Source organism: Kogia breviceps, chromosome 1, assembly GCF_026419965.1.
Source record: "Kogia breviceps isolate mKogBre1 chromosome 1, mKogBre1 haplotype 1, whole genome shotgun sequence".
Classification (NCBI taxonomy): Eukaryota; Metazoa; Chordata; class Mammalia; order Artiodactyla; family Physeteridae; genus Kogia; species Kogia breviceps.
In genome coordinates, this window is record NC_081310.1 from 84357217 (window position 1) to 84380392 (window position 23176).

Sequence of the window (23176 nt, forward strand, 5' to 3'; positions counted from 1 at the left end):
CACCTTTCTCTTTACCACAAGTCCTTCTTACAGTACATTTCGCCTGGATCCACGGCTTGCTAAGTGAAATCTCTTCTCCTCTTCTAAGACGGACTGAGGGAAGTTTGCAGATGATCTCAGATGACTTCCGGTCACAATACTAAGATGCGTCTAGTAAAGTGCTGACCTCTAGGGTCCTCCTTTCACTGCTTTGCTCCTTCAGATGAAGAACATCCAACACATTCCTATGAACTTTATAAATCTGTTTCACTTCCGGCCACAAGAAATTCCCTAGGAGGGTAGCATCACCTACCATAACTCCAATCAGCTGGCAGATCAGAACCTAGACTTACAGTAGAAACCAAGCCTCTCCCTCATACCTCCCAAACGTGACATACCACCGGCTCCTACTTAATTCCTCCCAAAGGACCAATTTGGATAATTCAACTTTTGAAGAAAGCTCAGAGGAGTGTATAAATTTTCTGGCTTCCTGTCCCTTTGAAATCATTGGAAAACCCTATCTAATATGTAATGCCGTTCAAATAACTAATTTTATATCTATTTTTTATTTATAAATTATTTAAATATGTTGATTCACATCAAATCTAGGGGTACATTCAAGAGATAGCTGAAATCCCTTGATTAATAGGTCGGTCGTTGATGTTAATTGCCATTCATACACAGCTTCTTATTGATTCGTAATAATTTTATTATAATATTAAGCTACCTTTAGATTCTTCCATATTGATCACAGCGGAAGATAAGTGAAATTATCCTATTTCATGCTCTACTTCCTTCATACAATTTGTCCATGTGCTTGAAGGAATTTTTGAAATTTTTTATGGGTCAACTTGACTGGAACAGGTTGCTGAAATATTTGGTCAATCTTTATTCGGGCTTTTTGTCTACGGATGCTTTTGAATGAGAGTAATATTTAAATCAGTGCCCTGAGTAAAGGAGTTTGCCCTCTGTAGGTGGGTAGGCCTCATATAGTCAGTCGAATAGAACAAAAGTCTGACCCCTCCCCCATCCAGGTAAGAGACAATTCCTCTGCCTGATGGCCTTCCAGCTAGGGTTGGCCCTGCATATTTTGGGCTTTCCAGCCTTCCTAATCTCGCTCTCTCTATTTGTCTCTTTCTATGTCTCTTCGCTCTCTCTCTCCTGCTGTGTGCCTGTGTGTGTCTCTCTCTATTCATATATATATATATATATATATATATATATATATATATATATATATATATATGTATATATACATATATATATGTAAATTGAACATTTCTTCTGCCACTTCATGCACTCGATTCTCTATGGCCAATTAAATTAAAAATTCAAAACGTTAGTTTAAAGTGAATTTAAACTAAAACATATTAATAATACATGATACTTGTGATAGGTAATTATAACAAATATAATGAGCCTTTAGGGAATAACTGAAGTTCAGGAAACAATGCCCTAGTATGTTCTCCAACCCTGGCAAAATATTTCATTTCTGCCTTTTCAGTCCTGGACCTGAACTATCCTCTGTCCCCTTGGGCACTGCAACTTTTCTTTATGGGTCATGGCTGGTGAGCGGCCCTGTCTCATTTAGGAAAATTTTCAACACTGGCTTTACGTTACTGTAGAATGTGGTAACACATTTTTAATAGAATCAGGATGTCCCATCTCACCTGACCCCAACACTCCGCTAGACTGCTGTCATGTGCTTAAAATTCCTTTATCAGGAAAATAAATATTTTTTATTCCACCAATAAATATCAGATTTAAATTGTGTGAAACCAAAAATAAGTGTAAGGTATGATTTAACACTCAAACCGTCACATATAAGTGACTGAGAGTAGGTTTGGGGAGGGGAGAGACGAGCAGATCCCTAAAGGTCTGAAATCTAGGTGAATTACAAACTTGGGGCTGACCTCTTTGCTTTCTTCTCCTCTTTCCAGATATGTTTCAGGTCTGTAAAAGACAGTACCTTTAAAAATGTTTTTCATGCTCATTTTCTGTCTTCTCCTTCAGCCCTCCAGTCCCCTCAACCGGCCATATTACCCTTTGCTCCCCGACGTGCACTCCTAACTGTCCAATTTTGTACATTTTCATGTCAATGCATTTGGCGATGAATTCTTTCATATTTTTAAAAATTCTTGCGGTCAGTAGAGCTGACTAGTTGCAAATTAAAAGTTTAAAGTGATGTTGCTAAATGCTCTTCCTTGTCTTGGCCAACTAATCAGGAAGCTTTTCAGGACTGCGGTTTTCTAATGGGAAAGGAGGAAGAAGAGGAGAATGAGGAGGAGAGGAATAGAAAGAGGAAGCCCTTGAAACCTATGAAACAGCCACCAGCTATGCACCGGGAAGTGAAGGATCACTGAGTCAACCCAACATCACATCCCATCAGTTAAACAGGTTGGGTTCCCACAACTGTTTTGTTCCTGTCAGTAAGGAAAAGCTTTCAACCCAGATTACCATTGGCCATGACCATCCAGAGACAGAGCCATGACAAGAGTACCTTCAGGAAAGGTGTCTACAAGCAATGTCGTCACCAGATGGATCATATAGAGTATTTCAGAGAACAAACAGAAGGAACTTTACTCAACAGATCAGTTACTACTCCCCATAGTTTTACATCACATCTAAGACATAAATCCTTACAGAAACGTCTGATTTCTGTCATCAAAAAATTTGGGAATTAACTGCTCAAATGGGATTGCAGTGTCAGGTACTCCAGCTTTGCTCATACCTGGGGTCATTCCCTCTGAGGACACATCTCTCAAAAAGGGCACAACTCATTATAGTCAAAGCACCAAAGTCACAGCAAGCCTGGCGCCCCCAACATGTCAGGCAGCAGTCACTTTATTGGTTGCAGTGCTGAACTTGAACACTCAAGAGCTCCTCAAGATCAACTACATGGAATGCTGCAATGAAGACTACTGTCTCCATTCTGTAGCTTTCTGAGGGTTTTACTATGAATTATTACTATAAGAAAAATGACAGGAAAGAACATTTTTTTAAATTTTGTCCAATTTTTCCTTCAACATTTTATCTCACATATTACTACTGTATGTTATACACCATTGAACAGAATAATCGTGAAAATTAAGATTCTACAACAAAATAGGGAAGAAATAAAAATAAGTAAATGAGAATTACGGTACGATATTCCTGATATTTGTAGAGAAAAGGGTCACTGCAAGTACCCTTGAATTGCTGCCTTTTGCTTTTATTTCTGAGTGTCAGACTCACTCTCCACCTACTTTCCATAATCTTGCTGAATTGGACAAATTACAGTACATTCATATGGTGGAATTCTTAAGATCATCAAAGAGCATTTTTACAAGTTGTTTTAATATTATCAAAAATATTCAAATTATAATTTTACATCGTATGCAAAACATGATGAGATTTTCAGTAACATATATTCGAGAAGAGACAGGAAATACATATAATTTGCTAAGAGTGATTTACTGGTGTAATTTCAGATAGTTTTTACTGTTGTGTTTTTCTTTTCAAAAGATTCTCCAAAGAATATCTGCGAATGAGTAAAGAATCTTAAAATGTTTCTTTGAAAAGGGAACAAGGGAACAAGGGACAAGTCTATCTATTTCTCAATTAGAGGGAAAACATTCTTCCTCCTTTGCAGACCAGATGTTTTACAACAACATTTCCGGCAAGTCATCAAAGTTGGGACTGGAGGTGGTAGATGTTTTACTGTTATTCTCTCGATATTTGATCACATCTCGATATAATCCTTCTTGAAGAAAAATCGCAATGATAATCCACCCTCATCCCAGCACTGACACACAAAAGCCACAGGCTCCCGACATTCATATGTATCTATGCAACAGTTCGATCAAAAATGGGGGATCATACCTAGCTCAGAAAACTAATGAGGAATGAGTTTGTCCAGACTTCAAAGTCAGACAGATAGAAATCCTAACATTGGTCAGACCATGATAAATTAGGTAAACGTGGATGGCGGTAAAAGAGGTAGTGATGATAATAACATAACAGTAAAGATAGTACCTCCCTTTAAACTGTTATGAGAAATAAATTTTAAGAAGAAACTATAGAAAGCACTTAGCACATTTGGCAGAAAGTATACAGTTAGTTAAATAATAAATTGTTAATCAAACAAAGACAAAACAACAAGTTCAAGTTGTGTTTGATGGTTGAGGAAGTCATTTGCTTCATTTGTTTAGAAGATTTTCAACACCACTCCATAAAATGTTTTATTTTATTTTTCTATATATCCTTTATCCTCCCTTTCTTTTTTGTTTCTTTTGAATTTTTTTTATTTTTGTTGGATTATAGTTGCTTGACAGTATTGTGTTACTTTATACTGTACAGCAAAGTGAATCATCTCTACATATACATATATCCTCTCTCTTTTGGATTTCCTTTTCATTTAGGTCACCACAGAGCACTGAGTAGAGTTCCCTGTGCTATACAGTAGGTCCTCATTAGTTATCTATTTTATACATAGTATCGCTATGCATTTATGTTAATCCTAATCTCCCAATTCATCCCACCACCCCCGTTTCCCCATTGGTATCCACACATTTGTTCTCTACATCCGTGTCTCTATTTCTGCTTTGGAAATAAGACTGTCTACGCCAATTTTTTTCAAATTCGACATATATGCGTTAATATCCAGTATTTGTTTTTCTCTTTCTGACTTACTTCACTCTGTATGACAGACTCTAGGTACATCCATGTCTCTACAAATGACCCAATTTCATTCTTTTTATGGCTGAGTAACATTCCATTTTATATAGGTACCACAACTTCTTTAGCATTCTTCTGTTGGTGGACATTTAGGTTGCTTCCGTGTATTTGCTATTGTAATCAGTACTGTTTTTGAATTATGGGTTTCTCAGGGCATATGCCCAGTAGTTGTCTTTATGGGTGATATGGTAGTTCTATTTTTAGTTTTTTAAGGAATCTCCATACTCTTCTCCATAGTGGCTGTATCAATGTACATTCCCACCAACAATGCACGAGGGTACCCTTTTCCCCAAAGCCTCTCCAGCATTTATTATTTGTTGACATTATTATCAAGGCCATTCTGACCAATGTCAGGTGATACCTCACTGTAGTTTTGATTTACATTTCTCTAATAGTTAACAATGTTGACCATATTTTCATATGCTTTTTGGCAACCTGTATATCTTCTATAGAGAAATGTCTATTTAGATCTTCCACCCATTTTCTGATTGGGTTGTTTGGTTTTTTTAAAATATTGAGCTGTATGAGCTATTTGTAAATTTTGGAGATTAATCCTTTTTCTGCTGCTTTGTTTACACATATTTTCTCCCATCCTGAGGGTTGTCTTTTCATCTTGTTTATGGTTTCCTTTGCTGCACAAAATCTTTTGTGTTTCATTCGGTCCCATTTGTTTATTTTTGGTTTTATTCTCATTATTCTAGGAGGTGGGTCCAAAAAGATCATGCTGCAATTTATGTCAAAGAGTGTTCTGTCTATGTTTTCCTCTAAGTGTTTTATAGTGTCTGGCCTCACATTTAGGTCTTTAATCCACTTTGAGTTTATTTTTGTGTATGGCTTTAAGGAGTGTTGTGGGAAGCCAAAGTCGAGCTGAAGGAATCCGTCTTCCTGACTTCAGACTATACTACAAAGCTAGAGTAATGAAGACAGTATGGTATTGGCACAAAAACTGAAACATAGATCAATGGAACAGGACAGACAGCCCAGAGACAAACCCAGGAACCTATGGTCACCTAATCTATGACAAAGGAGGCCAGAATACACAATGGAGCAAAGACAGCCTCTTCAATAAGTGGTGCTGAGAAATTTGACAGCTACATGTAAAAGAATGAAATTAGAACAGTCCCTAACACCAGGCTTCATTTTTATAAAGAATTTTTATATCATTTCTATTTTAAGTCACTTCCAAAAGTTTTTAGGGGAAAGCTAATAAGAACACCCAACTTGAATTAGGTATGAAGAAATAATAAAATGGACTATCATAGGCACTTATTCTTATGTGGTGAAATGGGAGTTAATCTAAGCAGAAATTTAGAACATAGTATAGAAACAGGACAATGTAATTGTTCCTAGGTATTTGCACTCACTTAAGCCTTCCTCTGAATGTTGCTAAATACCAAAGAAATCGCAATCCAAAGCTAACATGTTAATACACTTGGTTGAAAAAATAACATTTATACATATTTATTATTCTGTATTAAAAATATGATGTAATCTCTGGTTCCTTTTACTAACACTATGGTAAGCTGTTTAAGACACTAGGAAAATCTCTAGTTTAAATATCACATTCCTCCTTGTGGCAGTTTACCCCAATGTCAGGCTATGTCTTTATAAGAAAATGAATAGCCATCAGCGCTAAGTTTTCAGTTGCAAATAGACTTTATAAACCTAGCTTTGTATTCCGTAAATGTGGGATCAGAATATTTAAGGTAGTGATTTCAATTGCTGATAAAAATATGAACTGATCCCATGTGGTGTGTGCTAGTGAGAGTAAGAGGAACATGAGGTTAAAAATGGGATGAATCAGACACGTCTCATAACCGTCTTTCCAAGACAGTGAAGGTACATGGGCTGTGTAGGTAGCTCCACAAAAGTCATAAAGAAAAATAAAGAAGCTTATGCTAAAATGTGGAAAATTCTGGGGAGAAAAACCGTTTGGACTTTAGCATGGGAGGAGCAGGTGACTGCTTCCTGGACAGAGAGGGCTGACAGAGCTGACAGAACAATAAGAGGATAACTTACAGAAAAGATAAGTGAAATATAAAACTTCTTATAAAACTCTAAAATCAAAACTGACTCAAGATCTTACAGAGCTAAATATAATTTTACCATATGATCTAGTAATAGCACTCCTAGAAATTTATCCAACTGCTTTCAAAATGTGCCCACACAAAAATCTGCAAGATACTGTTTATAACATCTGTATTCATAATTTCCAAGAACTGGCAGCCACCAAGGTGTCTTTCAATAGATTATTGGATAAATAAAATGTGGTAGACAAACACAATAGAATACTATTCAGTGATAAAATAAATGAACTATCAAGCCACACAAAGACTTAGTTGAATATTACATGCAAAGTGCTGAGTAAAAGAAGTCAGTCTGAAAGGCTACATACGGTATGATCCTTCTTATCTGACTTCCGGAAAAAGGAAAACTACACATCCACGAAACTCAACAAATTCATTAAAGTTAAATCCAAAGAAACCCGCATCATAATCAAACATTAAAATCGAGAATCTTGAAAGCAAGAAGAAATGAGGAGACTCTAATGTACAAGGGGTCCTCAATAAAACTGTCAGCCAATTTCTCCTCAGAACTTTGGAGGCCAAGAGGCAGTGGGATATGATATATTTAAAGTGCTGAAAGAAAAACCCTGTCAACCTAGAATTCTATATCTGGGATAAGTGTCCTATAAAGACAAGGGAGAATTTATGATATTCCAGATAAACATGACCTGAGGGAGTTCATTACCCCCTGATTTGCCCAACAAGAAATGTTAAAGGGAGCCCTTTATGTTAATAATGAAAGGATCCTAAAAAAGAAAAACACTTGGAATCATTTGAACACATAAACATTTCCATTGAAAGTAAGTACATGGGAAAATACAAAAGCCAGTATTATGGTAATTTTCGTTTGTAACTTCACTTTCTATTTTCTACTATATTTAAAAGACAAGTTTATTAAAAATAATTGTAAAACTATACTTGTGACCACAAAAAGTATAAAGATGTAATTTGTGACATCATTAGCATAAAAAGAGGATGGAGTTTTATAGGAATAAATTTTTTAATGCAATTGGAGTTAAGCTGGCATCAATCCAAACTAGGTTGTTATAATTTTAGGATGTAATCACCACTGTAACCACAAAGCAAATACCTAGAGAATATACACCAATCCTTCTCAAATTCTTCAAAAAATTGAAAACGGGGAACACTTCCTAGCTCATTTTATGAGGCCAGCATTACTTTGATATAAAAGCCAGACAAAGACACTATCAGAAATTAAAACTACAGACTAAATTACCCGATGAATACAAATGCAAGAAAGCTTTTATCAAAACTTAGGAAATCACATTCAGCAACATACTAAAAAGAGTATACAACGTGCTCAAGTGGAATTTATTCCTGAATGCAAGCATTACTCATTGTACAAAAATCAATCTGGGTGGAGCTTCAAGATGGCGGAAGAGTAAGACGTGGAGATCTCCTTCCTCCCCACAAATACATCAGAAATACATCTACATGAGGAACAACTGCTACAGAACACCTACTGAACACGGGCAGAAGACCTCAGACCTCCCAAAATGCAAGACACTCCACCCGTACCTGGGTAGGGCAAAAGAAACAAGAAAAAACAGGGACAAAAGAATAGGGACTTGACCTGCACCAGTGGGAGGGACCTGTGAAGGAGGAAAGGTTGCCACACACTAGGAGCTCCTTCGCAGGCGGAGACTGCAGGTGGAGGAGGGTGGAAGTTTCGGCGCCACGGAGGAGAGCGCAGCAACAGGGAGGCGGAGGGCAAAGCAGAGAGATTCCCGCACAGAGCATCGGTGCCGACCAGCACTCACCAGCCCGAGACGCTTGTCTGCTCACCTGCCGGGACGGGTGGGGCCTGAATGCTGAGGCTCGAGATTCGGAGGTCAGACCCCAGGGAGAGGACTGGGCTTGGCAGCATGAACACAGCCTGAAGGGAGATAGTGAGCCACAGCTACCCTGGAGGGAGTCCGGGAAAAGGTCTGGACCTGCCGAACAAGGAAGAGACCATTCTTATGGGGTGCGCGAGGACACGAGATTCCTTCCCTGTGTGCCCACAGAAGGCAGAGCACTGCCTCAGTGAGTTCCAGAGACAGGCATGAGCCACAGCTATCAGCTCGGATCCCAGAGACGGGCATGAAATGCTAGCAATGCTGCTGCTGCCACCAGGAAATCTGTGTGCAAGCACAGGTCACTATCCACAACCCCCCTGGGAGCCTGTGCAGCCCACCACTGCCAGGGTGCCATGATCCAGGGACAACTTTCCCGGGAGAACGCACGGCATGCCACAGGCTGCTACAACGTCACGCCGGCCTCTGATGCTGCAGGCTCACCCCGCACTACATATCCCTCCCTGACCCAGACCTGAGGGAGCCAGAGAGCCCGAATCAGCTGCTCCTTTAACCCTGTCTGGTCTGCACAAAGAACAGGGGCCCTCAGGAGACCTACATGCAGAGGCAGGGCCAAATCCAAAGCTGAACCCCAGGAGCTGTGCAAATAAAGAAGAGAAAGGGAAATTTCTCCCAGCAGCCTCAGGAGCAGCGGATTAAACCTCCATAATCAACTTGATGTACCCTGCATCTGTGGAGTACGTGAGTAACAAGGAATCATGCCAAATTGAAGATGTGGACTTTGGGAGCAAAGATATTCTTAAAATCCATTTTCTCTTTTTGTGAGTGTGTATGTGTATGTTTCTTTGTGTGACTTTGTCGGTATAGCTTTACTTTTACCATTTGTCCTGGGGTTCTGTCTGTCCGTTTTGTTTCGTTTTGTTTTGTTATTACATATAAAAATTTTATTCTTATTACTTATTTTTATTTTAATAACTTTTATGTTTTATTATCATTTATATTCTTCGTTCCTTCTTTCTTTCTTTCTTTCTTTTTTTCTTTTCTTTTTGCCCATTTATTCTGAGCCGTGTGGAGGACAGGCTCTTGGTTCTCCAGCCAGGCATCAGGGCTGTGCCTCTGAGGTGGGAGAGCAAAATTCAGGATACTGGTCCACAAGAGACCTCCAAGCTCCACGTAATGTCAAATGGCGAAAATGTTCCAGAGATCTCCATCTCAAGGCCCAGACCCAGCTTCACTCAATGACCAGCAAGCTTCAGTGCTGGACACCCTATGCCAAACAACTACAAAGAAAGGAACACAACCCCACCCATTAGCAGAGAGGCTGCCGAAAATCATAATAAGGCTGCACACACCCCAAAACACAACACCACAGACACCCCAAAACACACCACCATCTTTCTGGTGGGACCTGCCCACCAGAAAGACAAGATCCAGCCTCATCCACCAGAACACAGGCAATAGTCCCCTCCACCAGGAAGCTTACACAACCCACTGAGCCAACCTTAGCCACTGGTGACAGACACCAAAAACAACAGGAATTTCGAACCTGCAGGCTGCAAAAAGAAGACCACAAACACAGTAAGATAAGAAAAATTAGAAGACAGAGAAACACACAGCAGAGTAAGGAGCAAGGTGAAAAACCCACCAGACCTAACAAATGAAGAGGAAATAGGCATTCTACCTCAAAAAAAAAATCACAATAATGATAGGAAAGATGATCCAAACTCTTGGAAATAAAATAGAGAAAATGCAAGAAACATTTAATAAGGACCTAGAAGAACTAACGAGGAAACAAGCAATGATGCACAACATAATGACTGATTTTAAAAATACTCTACAAGGGATCAATAACAGAATAACTGAGGCAGAAGAACGGATAAGTGACCAGGAAGATAAAATAGTGGAAATAACTACTGCAGAGCAGAATAAAGAAAAAAGAAGAAAAGAACTGAGGACAGTCTCAGAGACCTCTGGGAAACCATTAAACACACCAACATTTGAATTATAGGGATCCCAGAAGAAGAAGAGAAAAATAAAGGCACTGAGAAAATGTTTGAAGAAATTATAGTTGAAAACGTCCCTAATATGGGAAAGGAAATATTTAACCAATTCCAGGAAGCACAGAGATGCCCATAGACGATAAATCCAAGGAGAAACACCCCAAGACACATATTAATCACACTATCAAAAATTAAACACAGGGGCTTCCCTGGTGGCGCAGTGGTTGAGAGTCCGTCTGCCGATGCAGGGGACACGGGTTCGTGGCCCAGTCCGGGAAGATCTCACATGCCACGGAGCGGCTCGACCCATGAGCCATGGCCGCTGAGCCTGCGCGTCCGGAGCCTGTGCTCAACAACAGGAAAGGTCACAACAGTGAGAGGCCCAAGTACCGCAAAAACAAACAGACAAAAAGTTAAATACAGGGGCTTCCCCGGTGACACAGTGGTTGAGAGTTCGCCTGCCGATGCAGGGAACACAGGTTTGTTCCCCGGTCCGGGAAGATGCCACATGCCACGGAGCGGTTAGGCCCGTGAGCCATGGCCACTGGGCCTGCGTGTCCGCAGCATGTGGTCCATGGCAGGAGATGCCAAAATGGTGACAAACCCAAGTACCACAAAAAAAAAAAGAAAAAGAAAAACAACTAAATACAAAGAAAACATATTAAAAGGAACAAGGGAAAACAACAAATAACACACAAGGGAATATCCATAAGGTTAACATCTGATCTTTCAGCAGAAACTCTGCAAGCCACAAGGGAGTGGCAGAACATATTTAAAGTGATGAAGGAGAAAAACCTACAACCAACATTACTCTACCCAGCAAGGATCTCATTCAGAATCCATGCAGAAATTAAAACCTTTACAGACAAGCAAAAGCTGAGAGAGTTCAGCACAACCAAACAAACTTTACAACAAATGCTAAAGGAACTCATCTGGCGAGAAACACAAGAGAAGGAAAAGACCTACAAAACAAACCCAAAACAATTACGAAAATGGGAATAGGAACATACATATCGATAATTACCTTAAATGGAAATGGATTAAATGCTCCCACCAAAAGATACAGACTGGCTGAGTGGATACAAAAACAAGACCCGTATATATGCTGTCTACAAGAGACACACTTCAGACCTAGGGACACATACAGACTGAAAGTGAGGGGATGGAAAAAGATATTCCATTCAAATGGAATTCAAAAGAAAGCTGGAATACCAATGATCATATCAGAAAAAATAGACCTTTAAATAAAGACTATTACAAGAGACAAAGAAGGACACTACATAATGATCAAGGGATCTATCCAAGAAGAAGATATAACAATTGTAAATATTTATGCACCCAACATAGGTGCACCGCAATACATAAGGCAAATACTAACAGCCATAAAAGGGGAAATCGACAGTAACACAATCGTAGTAGCAGACTTTAACACCCCACTTTCACCAATGGACAGATCATCCAAAATGAAAATACATAAGGAAACACAAGCTTTAAATGATTCATTAAACATGATGGACTTAATTGATATTTATAGGACATTCCATCCAACAACAACAGAATACACATTTTTCTCAAGTGTTCATGGAACATTCTCCAGGATAGATCATATCTTGGGTAACAAATCAAGCCATGGTAAATTTAAGAAAATTGAAATCGCATCAAGTATCTTTTCTGACCACAATGCTAGGAGACTACATATCAATTACAGGAAAAGATCTGTAAAAAATACAATCACATAGAGGAGAAACAATACACCACTTAATTACCAGGTGATCACTGAAGAAATCAAAGAGGAAATCAAAAAATACCTAGAAACAAATGACAATGGAGGCACGATGACCCAAAACCTATGGGATGCAGCAAAAGCAGCTCTAAGAGGGAAGATTTTCACAATACAATCCTACCTTAAGAAACAGGAAACATCTCATATAAACAACCTAACCTTGCACCTAAAGCAACTGGAGAAAGAAGAACAAAAATACCCCAAAATTAGTAGAGGAAAGAAATCATAAAGATCAGATCAGAAATAAGTGAAAAAGAAATGAAGGAAACGATAGCAAAGATCAATAAAACTAAAAGCTGGTTCTTTGAGAAGATAAACAAAATTGATAAACCATTAGCCAGACTCATCAAGAAAAAAAGGGAGAAGACTCAAATCAATAGAATTAGAAAGGGAAAAGGAGATGTAACAACTGACACTGCAGAAATACAAAAGATTATTAGAGATTACTACAAGCAACTGTATGCCAATAAAATGGACAACCTGGAAGAAATGGACAAATTCTTAGAAATGCACAAGCTGCCGAGACAGACCCAAGAAGAAATAGAAAATATGAACAGACCAATCACAAGCACTGAAATTGAAACGGTGATTAAAAATCTTCCAACAAGCAAAAGCCCAGGACCAGATGGCTTCACAGGCGAATTCTAGCAAACATTTAGAGAAGAGCTAACACCTATCTTTCTCATACTCTTCCAAAAGATAGCAGAGGGAGGAACACTCCCAAACTCATTCTATGAGGCCACCATCACCCTGATACCAAAACCAGACAAAGACGTCACAAAGAAAGAAAACTACAGGCCAATATCACTGATGAACATAGATGCAAAAATCCTCAACAAACTACTAGCAAACAGAATCCAACAGCACATTAAAAGGATCATACACCATGATCAAGTGGGGTTTATTCCAGGAATGCAAGGATTCTTCAATATACGCAAATCAATCAACGTGATACACCATATCAACAAACTGAAGGAGAGAAACCATATGATCATCTCAATAGATGCAGAGAAAGCTTTTGACAAAATTCAACACCCATTTATGATAAAAACCCTGCAGAAAGTAGGCATCGAGGGAACTTTCCTCAACATAATAAAAGCCATATATGACAAACTCACAGCCAGCATCGTTCTCAGTGGTGAAAAACTGAAACCATTTCCACTAAGATCAGGAACAAGACAAGGTTGCCCACTCTCACCACTCTTATTCAACCTAGTTTTGGAAGTTCTAGCCACAGCAATCAGAGGAAAAAAAGAAATAAAAGGAATCCAAATAGGAAAAGAAGAAGTAAAGCTGTCACTGTTTGCAGATGACATGATACTATACATAGAGAGTCCTAAGGATGCTGCCAGAAAACTACTAGAACTAATCAATGAATTGGGTAAAATAGCAGGATACAAAAGTAATGCACAGAAATCTCTGGCATTCTTATACACTAATGATGAAAAATCTGATAGTGAAATTAAGAAAACACTCCCATTTACCATTGCAACACAAAGAATAAAATATCTCAGAATAAACCTACCTAAGGAGACAAAAGACTTGTATGCAGGAAACTATAAGACACTGATGAAAGAAATTAAAGATGATACAAATAGGTGGAGAAATATACCATGTTCTTGGATTGGAAGAATCAACATTGTGAAAATGACTCTACTACCCAAAGCAATCGACAGATTCAATGCAATCCCTATCAAATTACCACTGGCATCTTTTACAGAACTAGAACAAAAAATTTCACAATTTGTATGGAAACACAAAAGACCCCAAATAGCCAAAGCAATCTTGAGAATAAAAAATGGAGCTGGAGGAATCAGGCTCCCTGACTTCAGACTATACTACAAGGCTAGAGTAATCAAGACAGTATGGTACTGGCACATAAACAGAAATATAGATCCATGGAACAGGAAAGAAAGGCCAGAGATAAACCCACGCACATATGGTCACCTTATCTTTGATAAAGGAGGGAAGGATATACAGTGGAGAAAAGACAGCCTCTTCAATAAGTGGTGCTGGGAATACTGGACAGCTACCTGTAAAAGTATGAAATTAGAACACTCCCTAACACCACACACAGAAATAAACTCAAAATGGGTTAAAGACCTAAATGTAAGGGCAGACACTATCAAACATAGGCAGAACACTCTATGACATAAATCCCAGCAAGATCCTTTTTGACCCATCTCCTGGAGAAATGGAAATAAAAACAAAAATAAGCAAATGGGACCTAATGAAACTTAAAAGCTTTTGCACAGCAAAGGAAACCATAAACAAGACCCAAAGACAACCCTCAGAATGGGAGAAAATAGTTGCAAATGAAACAACTGACAAAGGATTAATATCCAAAATTTATAAGCAACTCATGTAGCTCAATAACAAAAAAACAAACAACCCAATCCAAAGATGGGCAGAAGAACTAAATAGACATTTCTCCAAAGAAGATATACAGATTGCCAAGAAACACATGAAAGAATGCTCAACATCATTAATCATTAGAGAAATGCAAGTCAAAACTACAATGAGATACCATCTCACACCGGTCAGATTGGCCATCATCAAAAACTCTAGAAACAATAAATGCTGGAGAGGGTGTGGAGAAAAGGGAACCCTGTGGCACTGCTGGTGGGAATGTAAGTTGATACAGCCACTATGGAGAACAGTATGGAGGTTCCTTAAAATACTACAAATAGAACTACCATACGACCCCACAATCCCACTACTAGGCATATACCCTGAGAAAACCATAATTCAAAAAGAGTCATGGGGCTTCCCTGGTGGCGCAGTGGTTGAGAGTCCGCCTGCCGATGCAGGAGACACGGGTTCGTGCCCTGGTCCGGGAAGATCCCACATGCCGCGGAGCAACTAAGCCCGTGAGCCATGGCCGCTGGGCCTGCGCGTCCGGAGCCTGTGCTCCGCAACGGGAGAGGCCACAACAGTGAGAGGCCTGCATACCGCAAAAAAAAAAAAAAAAAAGAGTCATGTACCAAAATGTTTATTGCAGCTCTATTTACGATAGCCAGGACATGGAAGCAACCTAAGTGTCCATCAACAGATGAATGGATAAAGAAGATGTGGCACATATGTACAATGGAATATTACTCAGCCATAAAAAGAAATGAAACTGAGTTATTTGTAATGAGGTGGATAGACCTGGAGTCTGTCATACAGAGTGAAATAAGTCAGAAGGAGAAAAACAAAGACCGTATGCTAACACATATATATGGAATCTAAGCAAAGAAATGTCATGAAGAGATTAGTGGTAGGACGGGAATAAAACACAGACCTACTAGAGCATGGACTTGAGGATATGGGAAGGGGGAAGGGTAAGCTGTGACGAAGTGAGAGAGTGGCAGGGACATATACACACTACCAAATGTAAATTAGATGGCTAGTGGGAAGCTGCCGCATAACACAGGGAGATCACGTCTGTGCTTTGTGACCACCTAGAGGGGTGGGATAGGGAGGGTGGGAGGGAGGGTGATGTAAGAGGGAAGAGATATGGGAACATATATATATGTATAGCTGATTCACTTTGTCGTAAAGGAGAAACTAACACGCTATTGTAAAACAATTATACACAAATAAACATGTTAATAAATAAATAAATAAATAAATAAATAGTATGATAAATTGTATAATTTATACAATTTACCTCATATAATATAATGGGGAAAACATAAAGCTGTTCAAAAATAGGCAAGTTTATTAAACGGCCAAAAATAATCACTGCGTATATTTTGCTGTTTTTAGTGTTAAGAGTTTTCAGTTTTCATAAACCCACACACATGCGTACATGTCTTTCAGGTTCCTGATTTGAGATCTTTTAACTTCTGTAAAACAGATGCCTCCAGACGTACGTTGCTCTCTATGTGCTGCATTACATTTATCTTTAAAATGCTTCTATGTTTTCTTTTCGTTTTCATTCATCACAAAGTGTTTTATATTTATTTGTTATTTCTTCTTTGAGCCAATGTTTATTTAGGATTATGTTGCCAAACTCAGAGATGTCACAGAAAAAGAGAGTAGAATGCTGGTCAGCAGGGACTGGGGGATGGGGGAAAAATGGAGATGCTGGTCAAAGGCGACAACTCTGCAGTCATATGATGAATAAGCTCTGGGAGTCTGAGGTACAGCAGGGTGAGTCTAGATAATAACACTGTTGTGTACTTGAAACTTGCTGGGAAAGTAGACCTTAAGCATTCTCACCAAACACACACACACACATACACACGCGCGCGCACCGTGCGCGCGCAAACACTCGGACATACACACATTTAAACGGCTACTGTTGAAGTAACTAATTATTATGTAACCGATGGAGGAAATCACTGCACAAAGTACACATATGTCAAATCGTCACATTATACACCGTAGATGTGCACAATTTAATCACTTCTACCTCAATAAAACTGAAGGGAAAAGATGAAAGAGTAACCATCATACAGAAGAGTAACAACGTTTGGGAAGCTCTGTGTTCCTGCTCCTCCTTGCCTCTCTTAGGCTCTGATACTATTCTCTGAGAGAGCTTCCCTTATCCATTATTCTCTGGGGCCCTGTATACACCTCATAGTGGACATTCACTTTTAATCACCTGTACTGACCACATCTGAAGTAGGTAGGGTGGAGAGTGGGGAAAGGAAGGCTGAACAGTCGTTACAATTCTTGAAAAATCAGTCTTTTTCATTTTGGCACATAGTTTATTTAGTTGTCAATTCCCTCAAAAACTTAGTAGGCACCTGACAGAATTCATTCCTCCAATCATTTCTATGTCCTAGGGACCACACTCAGCTCCTTTACTGGAAGTAACTTTCTGGCCTCATTAAACTGTTGCCTTGATCCCTGAACATAATACACCTACCATGAGGCTCCCCGGCACACAGGTGGAAAGACTACAACATCTGTCTCTTTTCTCTATTGTTACAGTCAACTGAAATTGGACTTCAAGTTCAAAAGCACTTCTAATCTCATCTCTGACTCTTTAGGGCTTACAAGTGTTGAGTTTCCTAAGTCAACAAGGTTTTGAATATCTGGGCTGCATTTTCTTCTTTTGATTTTTTTTTTATTTCTGACCTGTCAACCAGAAAGTTTTTCCTGGACATATGTCTATTGAAGTACCCTGGTCAAGTCAACAAGTGCCCAACATTCCGTCTGCCTCTCAGGATACCATGGACAACCACTACTGAAAACATTTTGTCATTGAATAAAATATATCACCACATTTATGGCTCCCAATATCAGATTCCTTGCCAACCACCTCCTGACTCTTAAGCCAATGTGCTAATATTAAAATTTCTCACAGGAGCATCCCACCTCACAGAACTAATTTCTGTGTCAGGTCAAATAACACTAACTAAAGTAGAGACAACTCCCAAATATCAGTGTTGATTTCTCACTCATGTGAGAGTCTGTTGAGCTTTGGGCAGTAATCTGGGCATCTTTTTCTTCTGCAGTTCTGGCATCTTAGAATCCTTAACTTCCAGGACCACACAAAGAGATAGGTTTAAAGAACAGAACCTTTTTATGGCTTACTGGACCAGTAAGCTTGGCACTTAGAAAACAAGCTGCATAGCAACAGTCATTTTGTAAATCTCGATAAACATTGGAAACCCCAGTGGACCTCAAAAGTGGGGTCAAATCAATCAAGAAAGTTACTTCAGAGGTGAAAAAATACAATAAGTGCCTGAGGTTGTTGAGTTTTGCAGTAAGAAGAGCACGTTGTGCACATGGAGAGCAGGCAGCTCTTTGCCTGGTAAGGACCCTTTAAACTTCCCTTTATTTGTACTACCCATGTTTTCAGAACTACTACAATTTTATGCAGAATATCCCAATAATTTCCCTAAGCATTTAAAGTGTTGTATCACATTATAAATACGGTTAAGTTGGAAAAGAAAAGGAACACAGAATATGAAAGTGTAATATAGTTTAAGAATCTCCTTCTGTGCTGTACTAGGTATGTCTGAGCCTCTTTCCTGCTCGAGTAAACATGGTGGTGGTTGTGATGGTGGAGACGGTGATGATGACAGTGACAGTGATGATTGGCCACCTCACAAAGTGCCAATTATGTGCCCGGCATTGTGGCAGCTGAATCACACACATTCATGTAAATTTTATGCCTAAGCAAGTAGGCACTGTAAATGTGGTTTTCCCCACATTTTAGTAGAGGGATTGAACTTCTGAGGAGTCAAAAAGTGTGTTCCTCAAATCAGTCAAGCAATAGTTAAGAAAATAACCTGGACTTGAAATTATATACAAACAATCATCGATATAACTCTAAATTCATATAACACTGATTGTGAGAGCCTGAAAATTCGGATCGAAGAAGGATAGAGATCAACCAAAATTATGATATGATATTGCCAAAAGCGGGTTTTAAAAGAAAGAAAGCATTTTTACCATCACACAAAAGAATTGTATTTTATTCAGGGTGTGGAGGATAAGGAACAATTGCTCATCTGGTAGAAAACACTGCCCAGGTGACAGACAGACACAGAAGAAAGCGAGAGAATCCTCAGAGGGCCCTCGGGAGAAGAGCTGCTGCTTTTCCTCCTGAGGCTCTGCGATGCTTTCTCGGGTACCTCCAGAGGGAAGCGGCGTAGCAGACTCAGATAGGAAACCTCTGACCGTCAGGAATCACCACACGCACACTGCAGGCTGAAGGGTGGAAAGCTTCTTCTGTATCCATGATAGGCTTTGAAGAGAAGATGAAGGTGGAGCTGTGGGACTAGGTGAGCCGATTGTCCTTATCCCTTCCGGATGCAGATAAAAGCTGAAGCTGTTACTTGTTCTTGGGTGGGCACTTCTGCTCGCATTGCTGAACAGGTGTCACAGGAGGACATTTCTTCTGGCACTCCTTAGGCTGGCAGGGGTCGGTGTCCTTTTTCGGTGAGCAAGGGTCGGTGTCCTTTTTCTGTGGGCAAGGGTCTTTCACCTTGGTAGGTGAGCAAGGATCAGGGCACTTATGTGGGCACACTGGAGGTGGCTTGCACTGCTGCTTGCACTGCTGCTCTTGAGAAGACATCTTTCTGGAATCTCAATATCTGAAAGGAAATATATGACCGTGTTCACAAGAAGGAATCCTACACAGACAAGAGCAAAAACTTGTGTAACACAGACAGCATCTCTTCAATCTCTAAGCATGTGTTTTAATCTCTTTAATACCTTTTAATGAATTTCTGACATCTCTCTTGTTCTTTAGCAAATCTATGCATCAGCCCAGGAAAACCTTCTCTTTTCTCATACAACTTTTCCAAAGAAAATATCTTTGTTTTAGAGAAAAAAGCAATGTTTTCTCTTTCCGTTTCATTTTTTCTTTCTTTCTTTTATTTAATGAAAACAACATCTTCAAAAAACGTTATCACAAGTTCTAAAATCCTGGGCAAGCTCACACGCAATTCCTATCACCACTTTCTGTCATGAGGACCCGACAGGATGACTTATGTACAGAGTAAAGGGCAATCAGGATGAATGTAAGAGCCTCACTCCTTCTAAGATAAATGCCTCTGAAATCACAGCAGAGGTCAAAAAAAGAGGTATAGAAAAAGGTAAATGCTTTGCTCTTTATCCCTTCATGTTAAAATTTCCTGTTAATTTCTTTTGCAATAGAGGACTTCAAGCTAGGTATTCAGAAATCTAGTCAGTTCAATAAAATATTGTGCCCATATTCCAAGTCCCCGTCCACTAAGTAGCATTATACCCATGATCACAACTTTGGACCCATCAAAGTTGCTGTCTCCAGCATAAAATCAACATTCGGGGGCCCGAGAACAAATCTGAACTGAAGAATCAGACTCACCAGGTTCTCCAAGTTCAATCGGAACTCGAGTAGCAGAAGGATAGCTGTCGTGCAGCAGAGGACCTTTTTATTGGGGCTTGCTGCCCCACCCAGGGGGAAGCAGAGCTACCAAAACTGGCTTGGTGCACTCATTTCCCAAGCCAAATGCAAATCCATCCATAACTGGCTTGGCAGGGACTCTGAAAACAGGAAATGTCCTGCGCCAGCATCTCCTCACTGGATTCTGTTCTCATGACTCACAGAGTCCCTGCCTTAGCTCTCCGTTTCAGCGGTTTATGGCAGTGGGAGAATTTCGGGGGTTCTCTAACTTGTAGGCATGGGTTCCCTTTCTTGATTGGGGAAGATGACCCTTTTCTATCTTTCACCTTCTTTGACTTCGAAAACTGCCTGCTTACTTGCACTTAAACTGGTGGCCATTTTCTCGTACATACTGGTTGGAAAATGGCCTGGCTACCTGCTGACACCTTTCTCTTTACCACAAGTCCTTCTTACAGTACATTTCGCCTGGATCCACGGCTTGCTAAGTGAAATCTCTTCTCCTCTTCTAAGACGGACTGAGGGAAGTTTGCAGATGATCTCAGATGACTTCCGGTCACAATACTAAGATGCGTCTAGTAAAGTGCTGACCTCTAGGGTCCTCCTTTCACTGCTTTGCTCCTTCAGATGAAGAACATCCAACACATTCCTATGAACTTTATAAATCTGTTTCACTTCCGGCCACAAGAAATTCCCTAGGAGGGTAGCATCACCTACCATAACTCCAATCAGCTGGCAGATCAGAACCTAGACTTACAGTAGAAACCAAGCCTCTCCCTCATACCTCCCAAACGTGACATACCACCGGCTCCTACTTAATTCCTCCCAAAGGACCAATTTGGATAATTCAACTTTTGAAGAAAGCTCAGAGGAGTGTATAAATTTTCTGGCTTCCTGTCCCTTTGAAATCATTGGAAAACCCTATCTAATATGTAATGCCGTTCAAATAACTAATTTTATATCTATTTTTTATTTATAAATTATTTAAATATGTTGATTCACATCAAATCTAGGGGTACATTCAAGAGATAGCTGAAATCCCTTGATTAATAAGTCGGTCGTTGATGTTAATTGCCATTCATACACAGCTTCTTATTGATTCGTAATAATTTTATTATAATATTAAGCTACCTTTAGATTCTTCCATATTGATCACAGCGGAAGATAAGTGAAATTATCCTATTTCATGCTCTACTTCCTTCATACAATTTGTCCATGTGCTTGAAGGAATTTTTGAAATTTTTTATGGGTCAACTTGACTGGAACAGGTTGCTGAAATATTTGGTCAATCTTTATTCGGGCTTTTTGTCTACGGATGCTTTTGAATGAGAGTAATATTTAAATCAGTGCCCTGAGTAAAGGAGTTTGCCCTCTGTAGGTGGGTAGGCCTCATATAGTCAGTCGAATAGAACAAAAGTCTGACCCCTCCCCCATCCAGGTAAGAGACAATTCCTCTGCCTGATGGCCTTCCAGCTAGGGTTGGCCCTGCATATTTTGGGCTTTCCAGCCTTCCTAATCTCGCTCTCTCTATTTGTCTCTTTCTATGTCTCTTCGCTCTCTCTCTCCTGCTGTGTGCCTGTGTGTGTCTCTCTCTATTCATATATATATATATATATATATATATATATGTATATATACATATATATATGTAAATTGAACATTTCTTCTGCCACTTCATGCACTCGATTCTCTATGGCCAATTAAATTAAAAATTCAAAACGTTAGTTTAAAGTGAATTTAAACTAAAACATATTAATAATACATGATACTTGTGATAGGTAATTATAACAAATATAATGAGCCTTTAGGGAATAACTGAAGTTCAGGAAACAATGCCCTAGTATGTTCTCCAACCCTGGCAAAATATTTCATTTCTGCCTTTTCAGTCCTGGACCTGAACTATCCTCTGTCCCCTTGGGCACTGCAACTTTTCTTTATGGGTCATGGCTGGTGAGCGGCCCTGTCTCATTTAGGAAAATTTTCAACACTGGCTTTACGTTACTGTAGAATGTGGTAACACATTTTTAATAGAATCAGGATGTCCCATCTCACCTGACCCCAACACTCCGCTAGACTGCTGTCATGTGCTTAAAATTCCTTTATCAGGAAAATAAATATTTTTTATTCCACCAATAAATATCAGATTTAAATTGTGTGAAACCAAAAATAAGTGTAAGGTATGATTTAACACTCAAACCGTCACATATAAGTGACTGAGAGTAGGTTTGGGGAGGGGAGAGACGAGCAGATCCCTAAAGGTCTGAAATCTAGGTGAATTACAAACTTGGGGCTGACCTCTTTGCTTTCTTCTCCTCTTTCCAGATATGTTTCAGGTCTGTAAAAGACAGTACCTTTAAAAATGTTTTTCATGCTCATTTTCTGTCTTCTCCTTCAGCCCTCCAGTCCCCTCAACCGGCCATATTACCCTTTGCTCCCCGACGTGCACTCCTAACTGTCCAATTTTGTACATTTTCATGTCAATGCATTTGGCGATGAATTCTTTCATATTTTTAAAAATTCCTGCGGTCAGTAGAGCTGACTAGTTGCAAATTAAAAGTTTAAAGTGATGTTGCTAAATGCTCTTCCTTGTCTTGGCCAACTAATCAGGAAGCTTTTCAGGACTGCGGTTTTCTAATGGGAAAGGAGGAAGAAGAGGAGAATGAGGAGGAGAGGAATAGAAAGAGGAAGCCCTTGAAACCTATGAAACAGCCACCAGCTATGCACCGGGAAGTGAAGGATCACTGAGTCAACCCAACATCACATCCCATCAGTTAAACAGGTTGGGTTCCCACAACTGTTTTGTTCCTGTCAGTAAGGAAAAGCTTTCAACCCAGATTACCATTGGCCATGACCATCCAGAGACAGAGCCATGACAAGAGTACCTTCAGGAAAGGTGTCTACAAGCAATGTCGTCACCAGATGGATCATATAGAGTATTTCAGAGAACAAACAGAAGGAACTTTACTCAACAGATCAGTTACTACTCC

General features: G+C 39.6%; 2 protein-coding genes across 2 annotated transcripts in view; one reads left to right on the plus strand and one right to left on the minus strand.

Moving 5' to 3' along the window:
* The window catches only part of S100A9 (S100 calcium binding protein A9), a 392565-nt gene that overhangs the window by 197789 nt on the left and 171600 nt on the right, over positions 1–23176 (plus strand). The gene's annotated exons all lie outside the window — the stretch shown is intronic.
* Positions 19137–19379, minus strand: LOC136793531 (small proline-rich protein 2D-like). The gene has a single exon (XM_067025093.1). The coding sequence runs from the start codon at positions 19377–19379 to the stop codon at positions 19137–19139; it is 243 nt and encodes an 80-aa protein (XP_066881194.1).

What these genes read in the sequence shown, in the direction of transcription:
- LOC136793531 (XM_067025093.1), bottom strand. Translation starts at nt 19,379, where the DNA reads ATGTCTTCTCAAGAGCAGCAGTGCAAGCAGCAGTGCAAGCCACCTCCA.